A 12,500-nucleotide genomic window follows, 5' to 3' on the forward strand; every position below is an offset into this window, starting at 1 on the left:
ACATCTGGAGCCAAGGCCTGCTCTGCTTAGATTTGGATTTATTTATTTATTTATTTTTGATTTATTTTTCCTTATTCCTTCTACAGTTCCCTTCTTACCCCTTTTTTCTATTTCTTATCAGCGAGCGGCGCAACACTTTTTTTTAAATACAAGCGGCTGCTCTCTATCGGAGACGCTCATCTGTAGCACCTCCCTGCGCGATCTTAGAAGATGTTGGCCGCCAAAGAAATCCAGAGCTCTGAAGATGAACTGGGTCTGCTGCCCTGTATGAATAACAGACAGAGATAGTACAACACATGGTGCAATGCATGTGAGGCAGTGCTAGTCATAGAAGTGCATTGTGGGTAAATTATGGAGGTGAAGGCTCGGAGGGTCCACTGAGGCCATTGAGTCAGGGGAAGGATACAACAACAAATTGACCTGCTCAGCTTCACTCTTTGATGTGGACTGCTGCACTCCTAGAGAGAGAGCTGTCCATATGCCCAGGAAGGGAAGATGAGAGAATATATTGATGAAAACAAGTAAGAGGACGAGAGCGAGGAGAGTGAGGTGAGAACAAGAGACATAGCTCCCAGTTATAAGGACCCTGCTGTGAAGGAATCCCACTGCCTTGCCCCTGGACTAAGCACTGCGTGAAACAAAAGCACGCATTTGAGAGGGGTGGAAGGGGGGGGATCACACAACAAAATGGCAAGAGTGGGATTTGGTACAGTCAGGGTCCCATGACAAACCAAAACGTTGAAGCACGGGGCCTGTTTTTGATTTCTGCTCCATGCTTCGATCCCTCACAACCCTTTTTCCCTTTTACTTCCCCCCCTGTTTTATCTTGGTTTGCTGCTTCCATGCTTATGCTGTTGTCTTTTCCCCCTGCACCTCCACTCTCTGGGTGTGAGTGAGATGAATATCAAACCAGGACTAGAGCAGCTTGGAGGCCTGCAGCAGCAGAATCTCATTGGCCTCCATGGTCACCAGGATGCAGCAGCCACTGCTCCGCTACATCATAGCCCATAGGGGGAGTGTGTGTGTGTGTGTGTGGGGGGGGGGGGGGTTAAGGAAAACACCACAGAACCTCTGAAATCCAAATCCCCCTCCTGTAATACATTTTGTTTTGAGTAAGATAACCTCAAAAGTGCAGAAACAGGAGAATGGCGAGGAATCAGCTGCCATCTTAATAATCCAGTTTTTTTCCACTGGGGACGAGTGCAGCAGTATCCTAGACAGGCCAATCTACTCCCTTGGCACACATGACATCATAGAGCCCCATTTCCCAAAGTGTCAGCAAAGCCTGGTCCAGGCCAATGGATCGATGTTATGACTACAGTGGTAGTAGTGGGTTGGGGGTTGCTGAGCTGAATGGGGGGGTTAGTTAGGGTGGCTGGCTGCCGCGTTCTCACTGGAGCATTGGACCTTAAAGAAGTCTCCACAGCTGTGTGTGTCCCTGGCGAAAGTCTCTCCACGTGCAGTTGTGAGTTTATAAATCTGACTTGCCCTTCTCTGTTTGCCTTCCGCTCCGGTCAGGGCATGTGCAGTCACCTCTACAAGGGGCCAGTTGGGCTCACGCTGGGCTCCTGCATCCTCCATGAGGAGACGGTCTCACTCACTGTGTTCCTCTAAATATATGGTGCTTCCCTGGGTACACATATTACATTTTCAGTTGTTGTAGTCTTATTGGAGAACATGTTGTTGGTTGTTTTTTTCTGCTTTTTGGCAAGCGCTGAGTTTCACGTGGCTTAATCACCTCCAAGCAGTGTGAACGTGTTGTAAACAGCCCCTTAGCGAAAGCACTCATTTCTGCTACTTCATTAAACAACCTGCGTTGAGATGCGAACAGCAGGCATGGAAATTAACAGGGAGGGAGGGGAGATGGGAGGGTTCCAGCACCAAGGGGAGGAGAGAAAGGTGGTTAATAAAAACAGGTATCCCTGCATTCCCATAATACATTGCTGATCTCTGGGATAAACAAAAGCTTGTGGAAATGAATAACTAGAAACAACAAGCACCAGCTCAAAGGATTGATGAATTCAGATGAGTTCCTTTGAATTATTCTCTTCAGTGCCTTGCATATCCATGTGCACATGTGCACACATATACACTGTAATGCGTGCAGGCATAATGTGGCATGCTTTATATGTCAATGAATGCCACACAGGGTTGGCCGGCTTTGAAGTGGAACTATGACTGATCTGGATTAGGGGGCAAAGTGTAAAGGTCTGATGGCGGAGCATGAAACGATTCACGGCCATTACATTCTAATGCTTTGCTAAACCGCTAGAACAGTTAGCGTCTATGCCAAGGAGCACTGTAAATACGGCTTTGTCAATCACAGGGCAGTGATACACTAACACCGGTGGGAATTACAGTAGAAGGGTTCTAATGTGAGACGCCAAAGGTTGATGTTGCTTGTCGTATAATTATACAGCCGGCAAGAGAAGTGGGAGTTACTGGATCCTGCCTTCTAAACTTTCAGCCTGTGTTTTTTTTTCCCTTTCTCTTTTCTATTCTCCTCATCTATGGAAAACCCTATTGTTGTTAATGCAAAGGTGATTATGCGTACACCCATGAGGGAAAGTGAAAGAACATAACTCGGGCATTTCCTAAGCACCTTTGGTTGTGTATGTTTTTTCCCCCCATCCGTTTCTGTCACCTCTCTCTCGTTCTCTCTCTTTCTACGGGATCCATCCATGCTGTGGCAGCCCCAATGAGGTTGCCAGGCTGGGGAGGAACAGATGGCAGACTGAGGTGACTTGTGTCTCTGTTTTCCAGGGTCGCTGAGCAGCCAGAACTACAACACAGCATCAGACAATAGCCCAGCACCACTAGGCCCCAACAACCCCCCCCCCCATGACTTTACTAACAGCCAAGCTAAATATCACCAGCTCTCAAAATGTATTGTCACTAACTTCTGTTTTGTAAACACCGACATGCACATACAAAGCAATAGGTATTCTAAAAAAGAAAGAACGAAGGTGCAGAATTTTCTTACACGCGCGTGCACGCGCGCGCGCACACACACACACACACACACACACACACACACACACACACACACACACACACACACTTGGGCAGTGGCAGTGAACCGAACTGTCGCCTGGGTTGCCACGGGTGACTGGAGAGCTGACTTCTGGGCTCCGAGGCAAACGAGCACATGACAGATTAGTGTGTGGGCCTCCTCCAGACCTCCACCTCTGTGACCCTTAGGAGCCCCCCACCCCCCTTTACTCCTCCTAACCCCCTGCTTTTACCCCTGAACCCCCCTCTGCCTTTCCACGCTCTTACACTCCTCCCTCTCCTCAGCCAACCTCACAAAACAACCTAAGGAAGAACCCTCGTCACCAGAAGCATCACTGAGACTCACCAACGTGTTTCTTCACAATAAAGCAAAACGTTGAAATTACAACCTTGCGTTTTGAACTGGACAGTTTTGTAACAACAGGAGTGTGAGTTAACCTAAATCTAAGAACCTTAACACTGTAATTACACTATATCACAGAGCAAGAAGAGCCAACTAAACAAAGTGTGGTTAAAAAATAGAATAAAACCCTCATATCCAACGTGTACCGGAAAAATAATGTAGGCGGCGGCAAATATGGAATAAACAGCATTCAGCGGTTGTGTAAAAGGAGGAAGACGTTGTGTATTTCAAAACTGTTTGCAGATGTGTGTCTCCACCAGTTAAATGCTGCTTGTACTGGGAACAACACATGTGGATTAGAAGGACTGGAGGAGCTTAAACAAAACTGGGGATACTACAGGGCTATATGTTTAGTCTACTCAAACAACATGCCCTCTCTTTTGGAGGGATGGACTTGTGCACTTGTTTATCGTATGGGACAAACATCCGTTGCCAGGTTTTGGCCTAGCCCAGCACCCATGTCTTGTGAATGACCCCAGCCGGCTCTTTTATGTGTTTCTATAAAGGGCGGTCGAGGGAGCAGCTCTCATTGCAGGGCTCGACCTGACGATGACACCCTGTTGTCATGGAGACTAATGCTATGTTGGGCTGAGATTGGAGGACGTGGGGGTGTTGGGGGGTGGGGGGCGGGGGATAACCACTGTCCCCAGCGTATTCTAAACTAATGATGTTTGTGACACAATGCACTTGCATCCTCACAAAGTGTGACGTGTGGTCTCTCTCTCATTAACCCCTGAATTAACAGGGTTCATATGGCCACTGCGGCATCCATTCTGCATCGTTGCCAAGTGTTACTATTGACAGAGATGTTTGCGCAACCAATTTAGCCCTATTTGCAGTGATTTTCAATGGGCAACTGGCATTGCTATCCCTGCTGAATGAGATGTCCGCATTCCCCATGAGTAACTCCATACACTCATAGATCAGTTTGGGCAACCAAAAATGGCTTAACTTAAAATAGCCAACAGCCACAGTCAACAGTCAATTATGCTCTTCAACATAAATGGCAAGGGCATGCTTATCCTAATACCGATGTATAAAGAGCGAAACAGTCATAAGGCTTGGTCCAAGGTCCAAGGACCTCCAAAATGGATGAGGGATATATCACTTCCCTTTCAGGGAGCCCAGGGGAGCAATACACCTGGATTAGCAGCTTAACAGCATTTCCCCAAACACCCAGGCCAAAGGGTGGCCCAGCACAGAACCTGAGATGCTTGATGCCTGAGAGTGCTACCTACTTACTGATCTGACTGACCCCCCCCCCCACACACACACTCTCACACACACACACACACACACACACACACACACACACACACACACACACACACACACACACACACACACACGCACACGCACATGCACAAACTCTCATTGGAGCTGGCTTGCTCCTGAGGTCCCCCTATTTATTTTCATAGGTGTTTGAGGGTTTACACTAGTCAAAAGACAAGGCCAGGGCCAGGAGTGGTATCTTTGTATCTGAGTGCTTCCTGTTTTCATTGCAGGGCCGACCCTTGTCTTTACAGGGCCAAGTGAAGGCTAGCGGGGGGGAGGCTGAGAAGGAAGAGCAGGGGGGGCGCCAAAAGGCTAATTGAGAGATCTCTGAGTTTGTCTTTGCCAAATGAAAGGGCATCACCTTTTAACTACAATAAGCTCACACCATCTCTTTGTCTGTCTCTGTCTTGTCTCTCTTTTTCAGCCAGCACCTCTTTTCTACTCTTATCTAATGCTCCGTCTATCTCTCCGTGTACCTCTCTCCTCTCTCTGTGCCTCCCCTCCTCTCCATTCTATGCCTCCCTTACTTTTTGAAGTGCAGTAGAAAATTTTACCCCTAACAGAGAAGTTTACCTTTCTGATAACATAATCTCCCTGTAGTATTGAAAAGCTTATACCAACAGTCTGGGATTTCCCTTCCCCTAATGTGACTGGAAGACATCCAGAAACTCATGGAAAGGGAGGGTGAGTCACAGAACAGATTGAGAGAGAGAGAGATGGAGAGAGAGAGGGGCGGATAGACAGGAACAGAGGGCATGGAAGGAGGGTGGGTGGTGGTAGACGGTCTCTGACCCTGTTCTGCCAGCGAACACCAGCTGATCTGTCGAGCCGTTTGCCAATTACATTTGGGGCATTTAAGGTTGCAAACCCGCGTGCTCCCTGATGCAGGTTGGTATAGGCTCCACATGAATGGAGCCAGGCTTATCACAGTGCCTTCATAGATTTAATGTGTATTCATTACATATTATATGATCTCCTTTTAGTTCACAAGACAGTGCAGTCCTCCAGGATGACAGAAAGTTGGCCGGCAGGGTCGGTCGCGGGGGATCATCGGGCCGAGGGCAAGTGCCAATTGAGATGAGGCTATTTTCCATACGTGATTGTTATGAAGAAAGCCATCCTGCTATTTCTCCCAGGAGAGTGTGAGGTCAGGGTGAGCCCAGGGGAGGTGGGAGGGAAGAGGGGGGTTGCGCGATTTTGTTATACTGAATCCAAAAGCCAACAATCGCTACTGTTGGCCTGTGTTGTTTTTCTGTGTGTGAAAGTGGGGTGGGGGGGTCCCCATCTTTTGAGCCTTTCAGAATAGGTGACAATGGCTGGATGTTGAGAACATATGTAGAGAGACCCCTGTGGTTCATGGAAGAGGAGCTCCATGCTGGCCCCCGCCGTTTGAGAAAAATACAAGGCCGCTCTTTTCACTCCTCACCCCTTAGTTAATGAATGCATGAAGGGTAGAATGCCACTATAGGGCCATTCAGGGGCCAAAGTCCCCACGAATTCATCCTTGCACAAACGTATCCAGCTATGGAAAATACATTTGCTTAACAAATTAAAATAAAGAATGGCTTGTGCGTGTGTGCGTGCATGTGTGCGAGAGGGAGAGAGAGGGTGAGAGGGAAAGAGAGAGTGCATCTATGGGTGGGGGTATTGGATAGAGAGAATTGAAGGGGGATAATTCAATTAGTCGTCTTCCCCAGTAGAGAAATGAAGGCAGGTTAGAAGGGCGGGATTATTACTTGTACAAGACTGGCCAAGGCTCTTCACAAAAGAGACAAAGATTAGAGGGAACATCTACGAGCAGGAGAGGTGATAAAGAGCTCAAATTGTTCTGAATTAACCAACGCCATTTCAAATCTCCCCTGTGCCCAACTTATTGCCCCCCCCCCCCCCACACACACACACACACACACACACATTTCTCTCTTTTCAAGCCTTTCAATTGAATTTAAAACAAAACACTTCCAAAAGCTCCCTGTGTGCGTCATCGCTCTTTCTCTTTGGAGCAGCAGAGAGCTGGAGCCGTGCGAGGGGTTGGGCGAGGGACAGGAATTCCTCGAGTCACCAGGAAAGATGCCTAATGACCAACCAGCGAAGCAAGAGGCTCCTATGAACATAGATAGAACATAGAAGTGTGTTGATGTGTTTTCGTACCAGTACCAGTAGGTGTACGAGTAAACCAAGTCGGGTCACTTAAAGGAGGCATCCGTTTCCTTTCCTTGCCCATTATTTTTCTCCTCTTTACACATAAACCACACAGACTAATCCAAGCTCAGGGCAGAGAAAAAAAGAATCTTTCTTTGAAAAAGAAGAGAGAAAAAAGGGGGAGCCGAGTTTTTTTTGTGTTTCTCTCTAAGACTGCCTCCCTCCACCTCTGAACGAGGGCCTGTTTTGCAGGGTTTGGCAAGAGATTGAGAAAGAGAGAGAGTGAGAGAAATCTCCAGCCAGGGAGAGATGGAGCTGTGAACAGCTGTGAAGTCATTTTGATAATGATGAGGATAATAAGCGTGCGGCCCAGCGCAGTGGAGCTGCTAAGGCCTGCAAAGGCTCAGGGCTTTGCTGTTGCAGCTTCACTGCTTCTGAATAGATAAAAGTGATTAAAGCACTCCTGATTATCCCTGACCAATATGTAATGGATTTACAGCCCTCGCAATTAGGCCGTATTTGCTGGCCACTCATTACTTGGGCTTTTGGGTTAGGTAATCAGGGTACGGGGGGCTTTGGGCCAGGGAGCAGCCACATGCGATGGAGTGGGGGGCTGCACTTGGGGCACCTGACCCGCTTAAGAAAGTGGATCATCCCCAAGGCTAAAGCCTGATTTATACTTGGTTGCTCATCGTGTCGCTCGTTGAAAATAGCCGATATACAAACCCACAATGTGTCACACTGCAACGTGTTGTAAGCTTGTACATCTATTATATTTGGTGCGCGGAAGCAGCGTACAACTAAGTATAAATCAGGCTTAGAGCTCTGCACTTTGCCCTCCAACACATACAAATACCACGCACTCTCTCTTTTTCTGTCTCTCTCTACCTCTACCTCTCCACCCCTCCCCACTGTGTCATCCCTCCTTCCCTGGGACAGGCCCGGCCGGCCACATGCTCAGACAGCAGCTTGTGTGTCCTGGCCTGGCCACCTCCTTCTGAAATCTGACCTGCCCGGCAAAATCAATACAGCCCAATGTTCTGATAATGTCCTGACATTAGAGAGGGTGGAGGGTACATGTCTCCCATCCCCCTCTGCTTTGTAAGACAGATATTGGTGCACGTACACACACACACACACACACACACACACACACACACACACACACACACACACACACACACACACACACACACACACACACACACACACACACACACACACACACACGTTCACACACACATAGAGAGCAGCCTGATTCCTTGTTTGAATTCATGTGGCCTTTTGAATATTTCATCACAGACATTGTAGCGTCACTGTGCTTAGTGAAGTGACTGAGCCATTGTCAGATGTTGTCTGACTGAGCTGTTTGGCAAACAAACAACCTCCTCTCAGCGAAGGAGAGGAAAGAATCTTAGCACGCACGCTCTCAGCCTCGAACATGAGGCAGAAGCTTGTGAAGTCAAATCCATATGAAAATCTTGAAAATGATCATTGACAGGCAGAACACAGAGCCACGTGCGCCCCGGCAACATGTGTTGACCGCATTTCTACAACGTAAAGATAGGCGCAAGCTATGCGATTACTTTAAAAGTCAGTGCGCTACACAAATAAATAGGTTTTTCTTTATCTGCCATGTGTCAGAGACACTAAGGAAAAACTTGCCTTGAACTCAAACCTGCACGCAAGCCCACACAAACATTCACTCACACATAATCATCCCTCAATAAACATCACCCTCACACCACCCTTACGTCACAAAAACATTCCTTTCTAGGCCAAATAAACAGTGCAACTCATATTGATGCTAGATGTCATAGAGTGTTTGACAGACGCACCTCTTTTCCCAGAGCTGTGCTGAGCAGAGTAAACTGTCTGCACTGATTAGGTTGACCTGGTCACTGTGTCCCTCTGACAGGTGGTTGACAGGTGAGCATCACAGCACTGCCATCACTCACCCACTCACTGATGACTATTTGACAGGTGTGTGTGTGTGTGTGTGTGTGTGTGTGTGTGTGTGTGTGTGTGTGTGTGTGTGTGTGTGTGTGTGTGTGTGTGTGTGTGTGTGTGCGTGTGCGTGCGTGCGTGTGTGTCTGTCAGTATATTTCCTTTTTAATATTTTGGGTGGACTGGAGCCATGTAGAGAGTTTCTTACGGTGCGTTTTAACAGCGGGCGATTAGGATAGTATTTTCCGGAAGTGCATTATATGTCTATGAGAGCCGGCAACTACTGGCGATAGGGCGAAGTGGGTGGGGGGGGCGATGAAAGATGGATTTTCTTTATCTTTTGGACGATGTCGCCCGGCGATCGCCCGAGAGTCGCCCGCTGTTAAAACGTACTGTTAGTCTTATCCTATGACACATAAGTTGTGGCGCTTACCGTGAGATGCTGGAATAGCCACACACCCTCATGATGTTGGTGGCTACCTTGGGGAAGATGCCGCATCTTCCCATGCAGGTGGCCACCAACATCATGAGGGCGTGGCTATATTTGGGGTGGGCTTGAGCCATGTAGAGAGTGTGGCGCTTACCGTGAGATGCTGGAATAGCCACGCCCTCATGATGTTGGTGGCCACCTTGGGGAAGATGCCACGCTTTTTCTGCCTCTTCTTATCTTTGTCTGGGTCATCGTCATCTCCCGTGCCAGGCGATGCCACACTGTTGTCTAAGCCATCTCCTGGACATAAACCAAACCCGGGGTTAAATAACAGCCAGAGTCACACATCAAAGACTCACAACACAGTACATGTGTGTATTTAAATACATAGACACATTGTGACATAACGGTGTGGCCCCCCTGTCCAGTCTTTAGCTTTCGATTGTAAGTTGCTACTGTATGTGTGCAGTTTGTGAACAAAATAGCAGAAATCACAAAGCTGGTGTGTGGTGATGGTCTACACCTCATTTGGCCAGATGGAAATAGCAATCTTTATAAATACTTCACCAATAACAACAAACGTTTTTCACCAGAACAATGTTGGTGAAACTTAGATTTTCCCATTGAAAATGTCTTACATGAATAGATTGTCAACTATGACCCAACTTCATGAATTTCCCTTTTTCTTCACAAGGCATTTCTAGGAATTCAGGATTTCAAGTTTCGAGACGTTATGCACGTAATGGAATGAGCCTTAATTGGTCTACTTTCGTAGGGCCAGACATACATACATACGTACATACATACATACACAATTACATACAGTACAAACACTGTTCTAGGTGGCTTGGCTTATGTAAAAAAATCACACCCAGTGTGAAGTGGGCGGTGTGTGGTCATCACAACATGACTCACTTTAAAAAAAGTATGAATGACTTTTTTTAAAGTCCATACTGCTATTCATAGGGCTGCACATGTGTCATGTGTTTCGCTAGCCAATCACAGTCCTGAATTTGCAAAGTCAGCCAATCACATTACAGTTAGTGGTGATGACACTAGCTGTAATGTGATAGGCTGACTTTGCAAAAGTATCGATTTGCATTAACAATGGAAGGGTTAGGGGGTATACAAATCTTTTGGTCGGTGTCCAAAACTCACTTATAGGGGGCGGCTACACCGCCCCAAAAAAGAAGTAAAATCAACACACAATAAAGCACAACCAAGGCACACAAAAGCCAGCGCCGAACCTAATGAAAGATGGATACACAGGTAGATAAGCTCCGTGAACTAGAATTCAAAAGCACCACACTGAAAGGTAGCAGGCCTAGAGTACTCTGATAGAGAAGAGCCAAGGTAGTGTGGTGAAGTTTATGGAGGTAGGGGGATTTAGAGGGCCTTAGACAAAGGCCCGTACAGAGGGAGAGGGGTTTACACAGAGGCCTAGCTGAGTTGTTCTATACCCCAGAGCACGGGAGAGGGGAATGGGGGTTAATGACTGTAATGTTATGGTTGGACGCTGAAACACTAGGTTCCTCATTCCACTTTTACAGTAGGAGGAGAGCAGGGGAGGAGGAGAAAAAAAGGGGAAGGCAGGGAGGCAGGAAGGACAAAGAGGCTTCAAGTACAGTATTGGGTTGGACTCATGTCATTAATTCAATTAAATTTGCATGGTTGACATAATGTAATGTGCTCATTTTTTCATCCTTTCTTTTTTCTTTCTTTTCTTTTTTTTGAAGACAGCCGAAGGGGACGTGTAGCATAATATTCACGAAACAGTCATGCATTGCATACACACACACACACGCACACGCGCACGCACGCACGCACACACACACACACACACACACACACACACACACACACACACACACACACACACACACACACACACACACACACACACACACACACACACACACACACACACACACACACACACACGACTGAAGTTGGAAATACAGGAATTGGGGTCATGCATTTGAGAAGTACACAGAAAATCGTCAGTGTTAATTCATCGCTATGAAACTGTGTACAAATATAGGCAAATAATATGGTTACATTTGTACTATCAGACTTAGATTAACACTGAGGATTTTACAGTGTATGTTTATTGAAGTAGGAATGTGAGTTGGGGACGATCATTGTTGCAATCCGATGCACGTAAAAATACCCCCCCCCCCCCCCCCCCCCAACTCCTCTCATCCCCTCACAGCCAACCCCTCCCCCTTCTGCTACGAGATTAGCATGACAGGGCAGCGGCGGCTTCGTCTGCATTAATGTCCGTCAGCGTTTGATTTCAGGGGGAACACATGCGCAAAAGGAGGCAGCCTATCTATCTTTAAACTAAAGTTTCAATCCTCATCCCTCACCCTTTGTCCTCCGCCCCTCTCTCTCTCTCCTCTCCTCTCCTACGCTGGCATTAATTGTGCATTAGCAAAAATGATTTACTTTTAACAGTCATAGTTATTTTTTCTTGCCCCCCGGGCACAAATGCCTTGAAAGCCTTCCTTGAGGGCATCTAAATTATGTATCTGAAAAACTCCTACACAGAGACAGAGAAAGGACCCCGACATCCTCAAAATTCTGACTCACGTGTCTTCCTGTTTTTGGGGAGACATCAATCATGAGCACCTATACGAGCCCTAATCTCGCATAAATATTTGAACTAATAACATTAAAAAAGGTGGAAAGAGAAAGGATCCGACTGGCGGTGTAATCAAATGCAAAATAAATGAAGAATACAAGGACAGCAGAGGCCTCCACTTCTAACTACACTCTCCACGGCCCCTCCCCTTGTTTTTCTCTTTCTCTCTCTCTCTCTCTCTCTCTCTCTCTCTCTCCCCTCTCCCTCTCTCCCTTTCTTTTCTGTCTGTCTGTGTGCTGTGTTTTCCTTCCACATCATTAGTGTGGAGCCACACGAAAGAGGAAAACAGAGAAGTGCAGACTTTGCGCTCCCTGCGTGAAGTAAAAGAAGCAACAGCCCCTCTGAAGGACATATGGGATTGGGGGGGCATGGAGTAGGGGGTGTTGTAATTGTAGAATGGGCATTCATTAGCAGCAAATGCCATAAATCCGAGGCTAAGTACGAATCCTTGTTCAGGAAAGCTTAAAACAATAAACTTGGGTCCGCCTGTAGCCCTTCCCTGACCATGAGGGGCTTCCTGCGAAATGCGACCCAGACGGAAGACAGGCTAACTCTTAACTCCCCCAGTTTGCTTCTGAACTTCAATAACAACACCACTAGTCGAGCTGTGACTTATAACCCCCGCCACCCCAGCCCGTTCCTTCAAA

At 47.2% G+C, this 12,500-nt stretch overlaps 2 protein-coding genes across 4 annotated transcripts in view; both read right to left on the reverse strand.

Annotated features, from left to right (window-relative positions):
- Positions 1-9,226, reverse strand: part of LOC311035871 (homeobox protein Meis2-like) — a 71,006-nt gene extending 61,780 nt beyond the window's left edge. Inside the window, exon 1 of the mRNA XM_084044336.1 lies at positions 9,213-9,226. The gene's annotated coding sequence lies outside the window, so the exon portion shown is untranslated. The remainder of the gene's footprint in view (positions 1-9,212) is intronic.
- Positions 1-12,500, reverse strand: part of meis2a (Meis homeobox 2a) — a 65,570-nt gene that overhangs the window by 16,066 nt on the left and 37,004 nt on the right. For 2 of the 3 annotated variants that reach the window (XM_084044335.1, XM_084044333.1), the window contains one exon: positions 9,364-9,509. In XM_084044335.1, the coding sequence (XP_083900461.1) occupies positions 9,364-9,509 (146 nt within the window). The remainder of the gene's footprint in view (positions 1-9,363; positions 9,510-12,500) is intronic. The other variant, XM_084044334.1, reaches the window with a different exon arrangement.

This window comes from Gymnoscopelus microlampas (assembly GCF_963454915.1).
Source record: "Gymnoscopelus microlampas genome assembly, chromosome: 20".
NCBI lineage: Eukaryota > Metazoa > Chordata > Actinopteri > Myctophiformes > Myctophidae > Gymnoscopelus > Gymnoscopelus microlampas.